Here is an 18,571-nt window from a genome sequence, read left to right as displayed (position 1 = left end):
CCCCTCATAGCCCCTGCCAATAAGAAGCTCCCGCGTGGGTTGCTGCTCGGTCCCCCAGGTGACCACACAAGCCGTCGCTCTCCTCAGTCCTGAAATACCGTCCCCCTCCCGAATTTTATATTGACGAAACTAAAAATACAATAATAATGATTGAATATATAATATATAATACAGGTCTACTGATGAGGCTAATGGAATTCTTTTAAGGGGATAACATTTTGCTTAATTGGGATTCACCAAAATCGGTTGCAAATGTTCATCTGTTAATGCTAGTATTCAATGGGGAAAGGAGAGACTTTTCAACAAATAGTGTTGGAACAACTGGAAATGCACATGCAAAAGAAAAAAATTGGACCCTAGCCTTACACCACATACAAAAAGTAATTCAAAATGGATCAAAAAGCCTAAACGTGAGAGGTAAAATTATAAAACTCTTAGAAGAAAACATAGGAGAGAAGCTTCATGATGTTGTTCTTGGCAATTATTTCTTGTATATGACATCAAAAGCACAGGCAACAGAAGAAAAAAGTGGATAAATTGGACTTCAATATTTAACCCTTTTGTACATCAAAGAACAGTAGTAATAGAGTGAAAAGACAATCCACAAAATGGGAGAAAATATTTGCAAATCATATATCTGATAAGGGATTAATATCCAGAATGTATAAAAAACTACTCTAAGTCAAAAACAAATAAACAGGTAACCAGATTTTAAAATGAGCAAAGGACTTGAATAGGCAATCCTTCAAACAAGGCATGCAAATGACCAAAAAGCACATGAAAAGATGTTCAGCATCACTTCTCATTAGGGAAATGCAAGTCAAAACCACAATAAGATACCAAGTCACACCCACTAGGATGGCTACTATGAAAAAAACAGTTAAGTACAAGTGTTGGCAATGATGTGGAGTAATTGGAACTCTTGTGCATTACTGGTGGGAATGTAAAATGGTACAGCTGCTGTGGAAAAGAGTTTGGCAATTTTTCAAAAAATTAAACATAGAATTACAATATGATCCAGCAATTCCATTTCTGGGTAGATAACACCAAAAGACTGGAAAGCAGGATCTCAGAGAGATATTTGCATCCCCATGTGTGTTACAGCATTATTCACAGTAGCCAAAAAGTGGAAGAAACCCCGTGTTGGTTGACAGTTGAATGAATAAGCAAAATGTGCTATATGTATACATACTATAGAGTATCATTCAGCCTTAAAAAGGAAGGAAATTCTGAAACATGCTACAACATGAAGGAACGTTGAAGACATTATGCAAAGTGTAATAATTCAGTCACAAAAGGTCAAATGCTACTCAGCCATTAAAAAGAATGAAATAATGCCATTTACAGCAACATGGATGGACCTAGAGATTGTCATACTTAGTGAAGTAAATTAGACAGAGAAAGAGAAATATCGTATGATATCCCTTATATGTGGAATCTAAAAAGAAATGACACAAATGAACATATTTACAAAACAGAAACAGACTCACAGACTTAGAGAACGAACTTATGGTTACCAGGGGGGAAGGATGGAGGGAAGGGATAGTCAGGGAGTTTGGGATCAACATATACACACTGCTATATTTAAGATGGATAACGAACGAGGACCTACTGTACAGCGCAGGGAACACTGCTCAATATTATGTGGCAGCCTGGATGGGAGGGGAGTCGGGGGGAGAGTGGATACCTGCATATGTATGGTTGAGTCCCTTTGCTGTGCACCTGAAACTATTACAACATTGTTGACCAGCTATACCCCAATATAAAATAAAAAGTTATAAAACAAAGGTCAAATACTGTATGATTCCACTTATATGAAGTACCTAGAGTAGTTAAATTTGGACATTGACAGACATTACAATTGTTGCCAGGGGCTGAAGGTGGAATAGAGATGTCTAGTTACTGTTTAATGAGTACAAAATGTCAATTTGAGAAGATGAAAAGACTTCTCGAGATGATGGCTGCACAACAAAGTGAATATACGGAATGCCACTGAACTTAAAATGGTAAATTTTATGTTATGTATTTTTTAATACCATAAAAAGAGAAAAAAGACAGCTGGATCCTTATATCTGTTTCCACGTTTAATCTTTTGAAATATGTTGTTTTGGCTGATGTTTCTGGAGAAAATCTGCCTTCGTATAGATACATAGCTGGGAAAAAGAATCCTTTAATAAGTCTTCTCATGTAATTGTGAATATTCTTCTTTGATACCCCACCAGAACTTGATGAGATCAATTGCAGTGTAGAATCTGAAACCATATTCATATACTTTGGGGTCTTACACCACTATCTGTTAGTCTATCTCACTCTCCAAATGGATCTTGAACTCATGTATGACTTTGTAATGTCACACACTGGCCACTTGGAAAATATCTGTTTACTGAGTTACCTAATTCAGTGGGTCCTAACTGGGTATGATTTTACCCTCTAGGAAATAATATTTGGCAATATGTGGCAATGGTTGTCACACGCTGGGGTTGCTACTGACATCTACTGGGTGGAAGCCAGAGATTCTGCTAAACATTTTAACGATGCATAACAAAGGATTACATAGCTCCAAATGTCAATAGTGCTGAGGTTGGAAAACCCTAGTTTATTTAATGCTGACATATTTCATTATACAATATAAAAATTTGTGTTTGTTAATATCATCACTAATCTTTTTGGGAAAAGTTTGTAAGTATTAGGAAGTTGTCAAGATAGTGGATACAAGTTCTCCAAAAACTTTAAAGTTCAAATTTTATCATTTACAACATATATTTTCAGTTATTTTCCTTCATGCTATAAAGCACACTTCATTCATTTTCAAGAAACCGTCTTAGAAATAACCAAGTCTAAAAAACTAGTATTTGTCCGTTGTTTTTGCAGTTGAAATTGGTGTTCCATAAAATAAGGAGTTACTATTTCTCACAATCATATAACTTGTTTTGCTCAAGAGAGCCATTGAACTTGTATATGGTATAAATGCTTTACGGTACTCACTACCTTGATTAAAGTAGCAGCAGTTTTAGCCACCATTGCTTTTGACCCATCAGTGCAAATGTCAACACAGTGGAAAAAGCAAATTACCTTAGTATTATTAGAAAAAAAAATTTGACCGTATGGGCCCCCTGAAAGAGAGTCAGGGATCCCCAGGGGCCCAGGGACCATACTTTGTAAACTTCAGCTCTAGATTTATGTGAAAGAAGTAAGCCCCTATTTGTTTAAGGCACCATTAATTAGGTTTTAAAAAATAAGGTAACTTGTATCTTTAGTTTTCAAACCGTCTTCTGCAGACTTGACAAAAAGTCAGCAGTTACACAGAGATACTCTTATTTTTAAAAAATTCCTCTCTCTTTTTCCAGAGTTACTGAGATATAATTGACAAATAGAAGTTGTATATATTTAAGGTGCATAATGTGATGTTTTGATATACATATGCATTGTGAAATGATTACCACAATCAAGCTAACATATCCATCACCTCACATAGTTACCACTCTGTGTGTGTGTGTGTGTGTGTGTGTGTGTGTGTGTGTGTGTGTGTGTGTGTGTGTGTGTGTGTGTGTTGGGGGAGGAGAATGCTTAAGATCTACTCTTAGCAAATTTCAAGTATAAAATACAGTATTGTTAATTGTAGTCACCACGCTGTACATTAGATCTCTAGAATTTTTTTCATCTGCATAACTGAAACAAAAGATTCTTAAATTTATAGTAATTTACTTCAAATTCTGAGGTAGGATAAGTATAAGAAGTTAAGAAATAACCCTTTTTCAGTGGTTTAAGTGTTTACTGTTGGGTTGCAATTAAAGCTCAGAAATCACTGCAATACCCACCATTATTGTTCTGCTAAATAATATAGAACCTTCATATATACTAGACTAGAGTAAACCATACCATAGAACAAAACACTACCTGTATTAGAAAATACTATTTACCATTAGGGAAAAAATGAGGTAAATCTATATACTAAAGTGGAATAATCCTCAGGATATATCAAGTGAAAAGACCATGGTACAGAGCCATTCTTTAATTCTGTTTGCTTTTCTCTTTGCTATGCTTATATATAATATTTCACTTTAAAACATGCCTCATAGTCTCAGTATCTTTGTGTTATACTCAAAAGTAGGGTAGCATGTCTTTCTCAGGCAGTGTTGCTTAGAAATCAGCACAGCTTGCTCTCTTGTACCTCTCCTCCCTTGTTCCAAACTGTTGCAAACACAGTGAATATTTGGTCCAGAACTGGGGACAGTATAAAGAACACCAGCATTGGAGTCAGTTCAGACCTGTGTCTGCCGCATAGCTGAAATCTTAAGCAAGTAAGTTACTTAATTTTTTTGATTCTAAATTTTCTCTTTTAGCATATGGCAATGAAAATATGTGTATCTCATATCTATTATGAGAACTAAAGGAGATAAAGCATATCAGCACTCAGCACAATGCTTCATAAATGACAACTATCATTAATTTAGTTCCTTGTCTAAGGGAGTCATTTAGATTTTTAGAAGCTCTGCTTTCTCAATTCTCCTTCAATAAGTACACTCTAACACCCCAGCCTCCCCTGATAAGCTACTCTGTAAAGTTAAGTAATTATAAGTGTCTTCCTGGTTCTTTTAGCACTTTTTAAGAAGGAAGGGGGATGATATAGGAGTACGGGATTAAGAGCCGCAAACAACTACCTATAAAATAAATAAGCAGCAGAGATATATTGTACAGCACAGGGAAATATAGACATTATTTTGTAATAACTTTAAATGGAGTATAATCTATAAAAATATTGAATCACTGAAAGCAATATACTATTAGTTGTACACCTAAAACTAATATACTATTGTAAATCAACTATACTTCACTAAAGAAAAAGTGAAAAAGAAAAGCAAAATTCCCTATTTCCGTTTCTCATGCCCAGAGAGTTCTTTAAAGAAGAACAATGCTCTTTGTCCTTTTGATTTCAAAAGGGAGTTTACCTTTCTTTAGAAGCTTTTTGTGTGTTTATGATTAAATGTATTACTGTACATTATAAGTTGAGTATTATTTATTATATAAAAGCCTGTCTAGCAAAGCAGCCACAATTGAAAACAGGTTAACAGTGTGGACTGAAAGCCAAAACCAGGGATAATGTCTATATTAGGCTCCCTTATTGATCTAAGTTATATTGTAGGAATGTAGCCTCTTAAAGTAATCTTTTAAAGGTTTTTGTTTCTTTGTTTTCAGCTCCTTCAGTCTGACATGGCAGAAAAACCAATGCGTATGTCCACACAAATACCCGATGATGAAGATATAGTTGAGTATATCTTTCAAAGAGAATTCTCCTTTTTGTCCTAACAAAATTGTGTAGCTTCAAAATATTGACTCAGTAAACTGATACAGACCTAGATGGTAAAGGCTTATGTTTCTTATGTTTGGACATGAATTAACTTTTATACTGATTGGAGTTAAATATCAATGATCGTTTAAATAACTGATGCATGTTTCTTGCATCTGCAGACATTTTTAGTAGTACAAAAAACTAATCCTATTTAACACCAAAGAATAACAAATGAAAATTCCAGAACCTCCCAGTAGGTGAGGAGAATAATGCTACTTTGATGCATATGTTTGTGGACCTTTAGATACTGATAATAAAAAACTTTTAATGAAGTTATTTTAGGAAGTGGCTGGGCGGCTGCTTTTTTATTACTTTACTGAGTGGGAGATTGAACCAAGTTCCATTTTAAGACGCGCCTCTGTACTAGGGAAAACATAGTAATTCACATACAATTTTACCCTAAAAGAGAGAGTAGTATATCTGAATGGGTGAAAACTGAGTTTTAGAACTATTTTTGACCAAAATAGATACATGAATATTGAGCTATGTTAAGTCGTATTTGTTTATGACTTAATAACTAATGACTCTCTTTTCGGTGTTTTCCTCCAATCATGCATGGTTTTCTGTATCTTCGTTTGAACCATCAAATGATCATATTTTTTCTCTTCTCTTTCTCAGTTACTTTTCTGAAGGGAATGGCTTATTCCACCTTTATTTTTCTATCAGCCACACTTTAAAAATCACATTTGATCCAACTTTCATCTTCGTTGCTTTTCTGAAACCATTACTGACCCTTTCAAGTCGGGTCCCCACAAGGGTCCTCCTGCCTGGGGTCAGTCGTGCCAGTGGAGTGAGACTGAGTGTGGCTCAGAAACAAAGGAAAGTTTAGTCTTTGATTAAAGAATGGAGAGGTGTGTGAGCTCAAGCTCTAAAGTACACGCTCTGCGATCAGGCTGTGGGCAGGCCGCTTCGTAGGGTTCCAGTCTGCGGAGGGAGGGGCTGAGTTCTCGTGGGTGCTCACGGCACCCCACCTCTATCTTGAGTTGAAGTGTTGCTCGCAGGGCTTCTCCACGCGGTATGCGAAGTTGCGGTGTTGGGCCCTGCGGTTCTGTGCTGGGAACTTTAATCGGAGGTGTTAGGTGCAGGCCTCTGCACACGGCCCCCCGCAGGCAAGTGAAACTAGACTTAGCGCGAGAGAAAAGGTTAGACCTTATATTATTGTTACCGACCCTTTTGAGTCGGGCTCCAACAAGAGTCCTCCTGCCTGGTGTTATTGGAGCCAATAGAATGAGAGCCAGTTTGGTTCAGAAGCAAAGGAAAGCTTTATTCTTTGATCAAAGAATAGAGAGGTGTGAGCTCTCGCTCTAGAGTCCTGGCTTTCCTGAACAAGCTGTTGACGGGCTCGCTTTATAGGGTTCTTGTCAGGGGAGAGAGGGGCGGCGTTCTTGGAGGGCGACTGCAGTGCCGGGTGCAGCGGCATCTCTGTACACGGTTCACTGTCATCATCTTGAATTGAGATGTCATGCGCAGCGCTTCTCCATATGGAGCGCCAAGTTGGCGTGTCGAGTGCAGCGGTTCTTTTTGTTAATTAATTAATTTATTTTTGGCCGCGTTGGGTCTTGATTGCTGCGCACAGGCTTTCTTAAGTTGCAGCGAACGGGGGCTACTCTTGGCACGTCGGCTCAGTAGTTGTGGCTTGTGGGCTCTAGAGTGCAGGCTCAGTAGTTATGGTGCATGGCCTTAGTTGCTCCTTGGCATGTGGGCTCTTTCCAGACCAGGGCTTGAACCCATGTCCCCTGCATTGGCAAGTGGGTTCTTAACCACTGTGCCACCAGGGAAGTCCTGAGTGCCGTGGTTCTGAGCTGGGAACTCTAATCCCACACGTTGGGTGTAGGGGCTCTGCCCTTGGCCCCCTTAAGGCAAGTGAGATTAGACTAAGCACAGACGAAGAGGTTAGACCTTATCCCATCACCTAGATTCCATCATATTTTTCCCAGGTACCCCAGTGAGCTTTGCTGGTGACAAAACTACTGTCAGAGTCCTATCTCAGTTACTAAACCACTGACTTACGTCCATCCCATATTACCTTTGGGCCCTCTGATGCATTAAATCACGGCGAATGCTCCTCTGTTTACATGACATGAAAATCATAAAATTTTAGAATAGGCGGATCCCAAAGGCCAACTAGTCGAACTGTAATCCGATATATAAATGCTTGCTACAAACCATTTAGCAAGTAGTCTTCCAAACTTTTTTTGAACCCTTTACAACTGGCAACTTGATTTATTCTCCTTTTTGAAATTAAAAATAACATTATTAAAAGAAAAATTCAAACAATAGGAAAGAGATAACAGGCCTCTCAACCTAGCTCTTTACAGGCAATAACTAATCTAATCTTTGGACAACTTTTCATATCAGCCCGTACTGATCAACCTAATTCTTTTTAATAGCTCTGTTCTTTTTTTTACATCTTTATTGGAGTATAGTTGCTTTACAATGGTGTGTTAGTTTCTGCTGTACAACAAAGTGAATCAGCTATATGTGTACATATATCCCCGTATCCCCTGCTTCTTGTGCCTCCCTCCCTATCCCACCCCTCTAGGTGGTCACAAAGCACCGAGCTGATCTCCCTGTGCTATGCGGCTGCTTCCCACTAGCTATCTATTTTACATTTGGTAGTGTGTATATGTCCATGCCACTCTCTCACTTCATCCCAGTTTACCCTTCCCCCTCCCCGTGTCCTCAAGTCCATTCTCTACGTCTGTGTCTTTATTCCTGTCTTGCCCCTAGGTTCATCAGAACCTTTTTATTAAGATTCCATTTATATGTGTTATTAACATGTATTCCATTTATATGTATTATACGGTATTTGTTTTTCTCTTTCTGACTTACTTCACTCTGTAGGACATACTCTAGGTCCATCCACCTCACTGCAAATAACTCAATTTCATTTCTTTTTATGGCTGGGTAATATTCCATTGTATATATGTGCCACATCTTCTTTCTCCATTCATCTGTCGATGGACACTTAGGTTGCTTCCATGTCCTGGCTATTGTAAATAGAGCTACAATGAACATTGTGGTACATGACTCTTTTTGAATTATGGTTTACTCTGGGTATATGCCCAGTAGTGGGATTGCTGGGTCATATGGTCATTCTATTTTTCGTTTTTTTAAGGAACCTCCATACTGTTCTCCATAGTGGCTGTATCAATTTACATTCCCACCAACAGAACACTCACTTTTATAAGGGAAGGGGCTTCACAACTCATCTTCTGGCTCTAGTTTCCTCTCCAGGCCACTGTCATGCTAGTGCCTTATTCATCTTTTTTTTTGGTGGGGGTGGGGTACGCGGGCCTCCCACTGTTGTGGCCCCTCCCATCGCGGAGCACAGGCTCCGGACGCGCAGGCCCAGCGGCCATGGCTCACGGGCCCAGCCGCTCCGCGGCATGTGGGATCCCCCCGGACCGGGGCACGAACCCGTGTACCCTGCATAGGCAGGCGGACTCTCAACCACTGCGCCACCAGGGAAGCCCGCCTTATTCATCTTTTTGAAATGCTTCTTCCTTCTACTATTCTCTGGCTCAAATCTCTAGCCACTGCCCATTACCATTTAGATAAAATCCATATTCCTTAGCCTCACATTTAAAACTCTCTATTGTTGGGGTCCGTTTTTTGCCTCTTGTTCATAATACCTCCCTCCTTCATACAAATCTTATCCTGTCTTCAAGAGACAATCTGCCATCTTTAAAAATTATTTTTAACTACTCCACAGTCATCTATCCTTCTTCCAAATTCCTATATTATTTTTTGACTTTTCTATAATTTTGGTACTTAGTATGATATTAATAGATATTTTAACTTTTTCTTCATGGCTTTTATTCTCATTGAAATTGTAGGCTCTTCATAAATAAGACTCTTTGACTTATAGAACATCAGAGTGTGAAAGAATTTTAAGCTCTCTTGATCAAATGTTCTCATTTTACAGAAGAGAAAACAGGCACCAGTGACTGTCCCAAAGGCTCACAATGACTAGTGACTTTTCTTATTCAGCTACCTTTCCCCGTACCGCTGGAAAAAAATGTTCAGTGAGTACAGGGTTAACATCAGGGCTTGTCAGAGCTTGTAGAGTCCTTTTATAAATTTACAGACTATAACTTTATGTACAGTATCCCATTTGCTAGATGTAGTCTGTGTGTCCTTGCTATCATGAGGGATTAAAATAATGTACGATTTGCATTTCAGTTTCATGTGAATGCATATGAAATAATCCTTTTAATAGTAGGTTCATATACTTTTATATATCTACCTTGTTTATTTCTTAATTTGCTTTATTGTGCTTTGTTTGTGGATGATGCAAAGGTGAATTCAAGAACGAGACTTGAAAGATCACAAATTCCAAATTAATAGAATCTGAAATATTTAAGTTCTCTACATAGATTATATCAGAATTTTATAAAAGTAAATATTATAAGAAAGAACTTTTGGCCCATCAGAAGACGTTTGTTAAGTAACAGTGATGATTCTATGGAAACCCCTGCTTGTTCTATCGATATTTGCTCTGTGGGTGAAAAGTCAGTGTTCATGAGGCCAAGGTTTCTGGTCTGTTCCTGATAAGAAAATGGGCTATATTTTGTTCTATGGACACACAAAGCACTTTGATCTGGTACCTCCCTAAGCTACAGTTTTTAAAATGAGAGAAGCCTGTCACAAGGGAGTCTAGGACAGAGAGGACAGTAGAGTGTCCAAATCTTTTATTGTTACATATAATCTTCAGATTATGTGAGTCAGAATGTTCTCTTTTGAGTAGAGAACTCAAAATGTACCACCATATATAAACACTGTCTTCTAAGAGCACAAATAGTTACAAACTGAAATTTTTTATTATTTCTTATTTGATTGTATTTTCAGTTTAGTATTGCTAAATACGCTCTCTTTAAATATAAAATCCCCATGGAATTTTTACTAATTAATTCTTGGTTGATTCCTGGATTCTTAGTTGAGACCAGATAGGACCCTGGTAGGCTCCTATCCCTACCATTCACTCTTCATTTAGCATGCACTAATTCAACCAAAAACTATTGAAAGCCTACTGTGAGCTGGGAGTTAATGATATAAAATGAATAAAATTCTATCTCAAAGAGCCCAAAGTGTATTGAACTCTGTCTTTGGGTAAATCATGTAAACTGTTTGGATCTTAATCCCTTATTTTAACATAAGAGGATTAAATTAATTCTAATACTAATCATAGTGAAACTATTAATACAAATGTTTCCTTATATCATTGTGTCTATAATATTTTAATGCTTATGGAAAAAGAAATAGCATAATTTTATTTTCTATGCAAAGAGTGTTTTTAAAAAAAATCTTTGAAGCATATTTTTATTTAGGACTACCAATTCTATGTTTTCTTTGTTAAGAAAAATTTTTTAATAATTTCATATTTTTGACCACACTATTCAAAATAGTTATGCTAAAAACATGATATAGTAAACCTATTTTACTCTTATACTGAACTCAATTAAGAGTCCCATAGGGCTTCCCTGGTGGCGCAGTGGTTGAGAATCTGCGTGCTAATGCAGGGGACACGGGTTCGAGCCCTGGTCTGGGAGGATCCCACATGCCGCGGAGCAACTAGGCCCGTGAGCCACAACTACTGAGCCTGCGCTTCTGGAGCCTGTGCTCCGCAATAAGAGAGGCCGCGATAGTGAGAGGCCCACGCACCGCGACGAAGAGTGGCCCCCGCTTGCCACAACTAGAGAAAGCCCTCGCACAGAAACGAAGACCCAGCACAGCAAAAATAAATTAATAAACTCCTACCACCAATATCTTCTTTAAAAAAAAAAAAAGAGTCCCATAGCAGGGTGATTCAGGAAGGGGTAGGCATGTAGAAAGGAGCATGAAATTGGAATATAAAGAACAGTAATCTCATAGTTAATAATTTTGATGCTCAGCTATGCAACATTTGGCCAGTAGGTGCCATTTAAACAGATTCTCCTGTGCTTTTGAAATTGCATTTGAATATATATGGGGTGAAAGAACATCTTAATATTAATGGTTTTTCCACTGTGTAAACATGATATATATTTCCATTTATTTATTTCAATCTTAATCACTCTTATCGTTCTTTTGTAGTTTTCAGTGTAAATGTCTTACATATCATTATGATACTTGATATTATTTCTATCATTTTGAATTAATCAAGACTTGTTTTGTGGCTTAATACATGCTCTACCTTAGAAAATATTTTGTGTGCACCTGAGAAGAATGTGTAGTAGGCAGCTGTTAGGTGGAACTGTCTATATATGCCTATTAGGTCCATTCAGTCTATTGCATTGTTCACATTTGCTGTTTCCTTATTGGTTCTCAATCTGGATGATGTATCCATTGTTGAGAGTGGGGTATTCAAGTCCCCAGCTACTATTGCATTGCTATTTCTTTCTCCTTTTAGTTCTGCTAGTATTTGCTTTACATATTTAGGTACTGAGTGCATATTTATAATAAATACATCTTCTTGATAGATTGTCCTCTTTATAATGATAACTTAGTCTATCTTGTCTGAAATAGGTATAACTGCCTTTGCTTTATTTTGGTAACCATTTGCTTGAAATATCTTTCTCCATCCCTTTACTCTCAGTCTGTTGTGTTCTTAAAGTTATTCTCATGTAGGCAGCATATCATTTGATTTTTTAAAATCCATTCAACCTTCTATGACCTTTTATTGGAGAATTAATTCACTTACCTTTAAAACAATTATCGATAGGTAAGGACTTATTATTGCCATTTTCTTAATCATTTCTGATTGTTTTGTAATTGCTTTGTTCTTTATTTGTTATCTTGCTGTCTTCCTTTGTGATTTGATGACTTTATTTGGTGGTATGCTTTGACTCCTATATCATCATTTTTCATGTATCTAAAATTACCTATCACTTCATCCATTAAACTCATTTTTTCTGTAGATTCTTTTTTTTTTTTTTTTTTTTTTTTTTGCGGTATGCGGGCCTCTCACTGTTGTGGCCTCTCCCGTTGCGGAGCACAGGCTCCGGACGCGCAGGCTCAGCGGCCATGGCTCACGGGCTTAGTCGCTCCGCGGCACGTGGGATCCTCCCGGACCAGGGCACGAACCCGTGTTTCCTGCATCGGCAGGCGGATTCTCAACCACTGCGCCACCAGGGAAGCCCTCTGTAGATTCTTAGACATGTTCATAATAGTTATAGTATTTGTCTGCCAATTCCAATATCCTCATTGTGTGGGTATTTCTATTGATTGTGTTTTTCCTTGGCTATGAGACAGATTTTTTTCTGCTTCTTCAAATCTAGTCATTTTGATTATGCATTAGGCATTGTGGATGGTATTGTAGAAAGTCTGAATTCTATTACTATATTTCTCTAAAGAGTATTGAATTTTGTTTTAGCAGGCAGTTAGATTACTGGCAAGTCATTTGGATCCTGTTGAGTCATGATACTCTTTGTAAAGATGGGTTACCTTAGTTATACCCTTTGACTTGGGAGTAACCTTTTGACTTAGAACATAATCCTAAATCCTATAGCAAGTCCTTTTACAAATTTAAAGTCCAAAGTGTTTATCTAAAGTGTTGACCAAACTTGTCTAACTTGGAAAAAATGTAAACTCCAAACTCTGTGTCCTTGGGTCTTCCCAGGACCACTGCTGAGATACCACCTTAGCACTTTTGAAATGCCAACTCTTCTCTCCATTGCCACGGAGCTCTTGTCGTCATGCCTGCATGTGCAGAGTTAGACTCATACAAGTGTTCTAAAGTTTGCAGATTTGGATCTCCTCACTCTGTGGCTTGCTCTTCCAGCATTTCTTTCTCAATATCCCAGTATTTTGGCAGCCCAACTTCTGACCTTAGACTTCCCAGCTCAAGATCGTCACTCTGCTTGAGCTCTGCTTCCCAAGTTTCTCATTTACTGGGGAGTCACTTCAAGGGAATATATGGATAAACCTAGTTTCACCTCTTATGCTAACCTTATTTCCAGCGTGATTTATTCTTGTTTCTGCCTCCTTTTCTTTCCCTCCCAGTGCCTTCAAACAGTCCTTTTTTTTTTTTTTTTTTTTTTGGCCGTACCATGCGGCTTAAGGGACCTTAGTTCCCCGACCAGGGATTGAACCCAGGCCACAGCCATGAAAGCCCGGAATCCTAACCACTAGGCAACCAGGGAACTCCCCAAATAGTTGTTTCTAATTGTTGATGTAAGGAAAGGTAAAATGCTATAAGTTACTCTATCACCAAAAACTAGGAGTGTACACACAATTTCACACCTTACTTTTTTAACTTAATATTTTCATGTATTTTTCAACTTATTAAAGCATTCTTCATAAATATCTTTAAAAATGACTTAAGAATGCCCCAGTGTGTGCATGAAAAAATATATTATCATTTACTTGGATATTCTATTTCAGAGAGTCATATATTTCGATGTTAGATAGCTACAGTGAACACTTTTCTGCATAAAGCATTTGTGAAATTTTCTAGTTGTTTGGGAGAGATTTCTAGGGGTGAGATTAGTGTAGATTGTTAAGCATTCTTTGAATTATTTTTCCACCTTTTAAAAATAATCAGTTGTTAAATTTATATATAATATTGTTGGATTTCTAGTTTTCTAGGTTGGTATTATTAGCAGTGGATTCCTTTAACAATTTGATATAACAAGTTCTCAGAGGGCATATAACAAATTTGAAGTCAAAGTTTTTAGTTGCTTTTTAAAAAATTCAAATTAACTTTGATTTCCTTACTTATATTAACATATATTGGGTTTCCTGAATGTATTACCACACTGAAACGGAGTGAAAGAATTTTGTTTCCTTTTTTTCTATAAAAATAATTTATTTTGTATAGTAACACACTAGGCTTTCTTGTGGTATTTCTTTAATTTCCTATTTTTAAATTTAGAAACATAGCCTGAGTGTGATCAGAGATAGAGTCACTATTTATAAAAATTATGACAAAAATCTATGTGTCTGGATAAAGATTTTTCACAAATTTACTTCATTTGCATCTTATCTGAGGTATGATAATCAAATGATAATCAATTCCATTTCTTTAACATTATTATAGTCATATTTTCAAATGATATTTTCTATTCCAATTAATATATTTTTATTTGTTTTTTTCTATAAGCCAAAAGAGGATAATATCCGTTGCTTAACTACGCTTGGTCATTTTGGTTTTGATTGTTTGCCTCATCAACTGATGAACAAATCTGTTCAGCAAGGGTTCTTTTTAAATATTCTCTGTGTGGGTAAGTGCCAAACCCCTCACATGAATTATTTCCTAATTTTCCTAAATGCTCATTTCAACTTATCTTAAGCAGCATAACACTGGTGCTGTTAATTTAAGACTATGTCTTCATGTTTGCATTGGTTTGTATCTTCTTAGTCATGTTACTTAGACTTTTTTCTTTAAGTGTTTCAGTGCTCTTCAAAATCTGATATAGCTTTGTGTATATTATCTTTCTATATTATGTTAATGATGGAGGGAGTCAAGAGTAGCATGTATACTTTCAAGGACATTCCAGTCTTTAAAGTGTTTGGGACCCTTTAAACCATCCTAGAGGGTCAGGGTGTTACTTCTTCTCAGACATCTTATGCCCCTATGATGTATCCATGTTTATACAGGGGAAACTGGGATTGGAAAATCAACATTGATCGACACACTGTTCAATACTAATTTGAAAGACAAAAAATCCTCACATTTTAACCCAAATGTTGGACTTAAAATTCAGACATATGAACTTCAGGAAAGCAATATTCAATTGAACTTAACTGTTGTGAAAACAGTGGGGTATGGTGATCAAATAAACAAGGAAGCCAGGTGAGTGGTTTTTTATTTTAATTTAAAAATTATTCTTATTTCAAGGAACTTTCTTTCTCCATGTATTAAAAAGTAATAGTCTTCTAGAATTTATATATATGTATATATACATGTACATATATATATATAACTGAGTCACTTTGCTGTACAGCAGAAATTAACACATTGTAAATCAACTATTTTTCAATTAAAAAATAATAAAATGGGTCTATTGTAATAGATGGCATGCAGTTGGATCTTTTTTGTTAAAATCCACTCAACCACTCTATGTCTTTTGATTGGAGAGTTTACTCCATTCAAGTAACTATTATATATAGTATATAGTAATACATATAAGTAATTATTGACAGGGAATGACTTACTATTGTTATTTTGTTAAATGTTTTCTGTCTATCTTGTAGTTCTTTTGTTCCTCTTTTCCTCTCTCTTTTGAACTTCTTTGTATTTTGTTGATTTTTGTAGTAATATGTTTGATTCCTTTCTCTTTTTTATAAAATACCTTTTATAGGTATTTTCTGTGTGGTTATTATGAGGCTTCCATAAAGCATCTTATAGTTATAACAGTCTACTTTAAGCTGATAACAACTTCAATCACATGCAAAAATTTTACCCTTTTACCTGTCCTTCACTTTGTTTTGATATCAAACTTTACATATTTTTATGTTGTGTATCCATTAAAAGATTTTTGTATTTATAGTTATTTGTAATTCTCTTTTTCTTTTAACTTTTATGCTACAGGTAAAAGTGATATACATACCTTTTAAATTACAGTATTCTCTATTTGTCTATATATTTACCTTTACCAGTGAGTTTCATACACTTGTGTGCTTTTGTGTTACTGTTTAGTGTCCTTTTGTTTCAACTTGAAGAACTCCCTTTAGCATTACTTTTCAGGCAGATCTAGTGGCATTTCTTTTAAGGCAGATTTAGTGGTGATGAACTTCCTCCATGTTTATTTGGGAAAGTTTTTGTTTTTCCTTCATTTTGGAAGGACAGTTACGTTGGGTATAATATTCTTTGTTGGCATGTTTTTTCTTTACTTCACTTTGAATATATTATCCCATTCTTTTCTGGCCTGCAAATTTTATCCTGATAAATCAGCTCATAGTCTTATGGGGGCTCCCTTATACATGATGAGTTGCTTTTCTGTTGCTGCTTTCAAAATTTACTTTTTGTCCTTGACTTTTGACAGTTTGAATATATTGTGTCTTGGTGGCTACTTCTTAGGGTTCATCTTATTTTGGGGTCTTCTGAGTTTCTTCAATCTCCTCTTCCATTTCCCTTTCCCAGATATGGGAAGTTTTCAGCAATTACTTCTTTAAATAAGCTTACCGCCCATTTCTCTCTCTCTCTTCTTCTAGGACTCTCATGATAGGCATGTTGGTTTGCTTGTTGCTTGATGGAGTCCCATAATTTCCTAAGGCTTTCTTCACCCTGTTTCAGTCTTTTTTTTCTTTTTGCTCCTCTGACTGGGCAATTTTAAATAACCTGAGTTTGCTGATTCTTTCTTCTGCCTCATCAAGTCATTCTTGAATCCCTCTAGTGGTTTTTTAGTTCAGTTGTTCTCTTCTTCACCTTCAGAATCTCCCGTCTTTTGTGTTTTCATATGAGTTTTAGAACTGTTTTTTCTATTTCTATATAAAAAAAATCCCCTGGGATTTGATAGGGATAGCATTGAATCTGTAGATTGCTTTGAGTATTATGGACATTTTAACAATATTAAATCTCCTTGAACATGATATTTCTTTCCATTAACTTGTGTCTTCTTTAAATTCTTTCATTAATGTTTTGTAGTTTTCAGTGTACAAATCTTTCACCTCTTTGGTTAAGTTGATTCCTAAGTATTTTATTCTTTTTGATGCTACTATAAATGAAATTGCTTTCATGTCATCCATGAACAAAGATAATTCTTCTTTGCCAATTTGGATTTCATTTCTTTTTCTTCCTAACTGCTCTTGCTAGGTCTTCCAATACTATGTTGAATTGAAGTGGCACAAGTAGGCATACTTGACTTGTTCCTAATCTTAGGGGAAAGTCTTTCAGACTTTGCAATAGAGTACGATTTTAGCTGTGGGGTTTTCATATATAGTTTTTTATCATGTTGAGAAAGGTTACTTTTATTCCTAGTTTATTAAGTGTTTTCTTCTATCATGAAACGGTATTGACTTATGTCAAATGTCTTTTTTTGCAATTATTGAGATGATCATCTGTTTTTTTCCCTTTCATTCTATGAATGTGATGTATTATATTGATTGATGTTCATATGTTGAAACATCCTTGCATTTTAGGAATAAATCCCACTTATTTGTGGTGATAATCCTTTTACTGTACTGATGAATTTGCTTTGCTAATATTTAATAGGGGATTTTTGCATTAATATTCATGAGGGATATTGGTGTATATTTTCTTTTCTTTTAGTGTTTTAGTATGGCTCTGGCATCAGGATAATGCTGGCCTCATAGCATGAGTCAGGACATAGTCCCTCCTCATCAATTTTTAGAAGAGTTTGCTGTTAATTCTTCTTTATATGTTTGGTAGAATTCACCAACAAAGCCGTCTGTCATGGAATTTTATTTATGTAGAATTTAAAAATTACAGATTGAATAGCTATAGTAGTTATAGATATATTCAGATTTTCTATTTTTTCATGAGTCAGGTTTTTTTTTAATTAAAAAAATTATTTTATTTATTTATTTTTGGCTGCATTGGGTCTTTGTTGCTGTGCACAGGCTTTCTCTAGTTGCATTGAGTGAGGGCTACTCTTCATTGCGGTGCGCGGGCTTCTCATTGCCGTGGCTTCTCTTGTTGCAGAGCACAGGCTCTAGGTTCGTGGGCTTCAGTAGTTGTAGCACGTGAGCTCAGTAGTTGTGGCTCCTGGGCTCTAGAGTGCAGGCTCAGTAGTTGTGGCACACGGGCTTAGTTTGCTCCGTGGCATGTGGGATCTTCCTGGACCAGGGCTCAAACCCGAGTCCCCTGCAATGTCAGGCAGATTCTTAACCACTGTGCTACCAGGCAAGCCCCCATGAGTCGGTTTTGATCAGTTGTATATTTCCAGAAATTTATTCATTTCTTATAGGTAATCCAATTTGTTGGCATATAATTGTTCATTGTATTCTCTAAAAATCCTTTTTATTTCTGTATTATCAGTAGTAATGTCTCTATTTTCTTTTCTGATTTGTCTTTCAGGTAGCTCCACTGGTTAGAACATAAGTGCTAAACAATTTGCAAATAAGGTCTGCTCTGCTCCCCCCAGTTTGAGGGAGGAAATTGTGATTTGGGTTGTCACTCCTGTAATGCCAAGACCACTTCCATGACAAGGAGGTGGTGAAACAAAGGCAAATAACAAATGCCACAAAACTTTCTTACTATTTGAAGGTGGCTTTTTGTTGATTGGGCATTTATTTGGTGCCTATAAATCTTTGACTATTTTCAAGAGCTCTATTAAA

At 36.5% G+C, this 18,571-nt stretch overlaps 1 protein-coding gene across 1 annotated transcript in view; it reads left to right on the top strand.

Annotated features, from left to right (window-relative positions):
* Positions 1-5,211: 5,211 nt before the first annotated feature.
* Positions 5,212-18,571, top strand: part of SEPTIN14 (septin 14) — a 41,565-nt gene continuing 28,205 nt past the window's right edge. The window contains exons 1-3 of the mRNA XM_059036686.2: positions 5,212-5,265; positions 14,433-14,553; positions 14,930-15,125. Of these exons, the coding sequence (XP_058892669.1) occupies positions 5,212-5,265; positions 14,433-14,553; positions 14,930-15,125 (371 nt within the window). The remainder of the gene's footprint in view (positions 5,266-14,432; positions 14,554-14,929; positions 15,126-18,571) is intronic.

The sequence above is a fragment of the Kogia breviceps genome, chromosome 14 (assembly GCF_026419965.1).
Source record: "Kogia breviceps isolate mKogBre1 chromosome 14, mKogBre1 haplotype 1, whole genome shotgun sequence".
Classification (NCBI taxonomy): domain Eukaryota; kingdom Metazoa; phylum Chordata; class Mammalia; order Artiodactyla; family Physeteridae; genus Kogia; species Kogia breviceps.
Note: the sequence above shows the minus strand (reverse complement) of the source record. Positions and strands in the feature narration are given on the sequence as shown.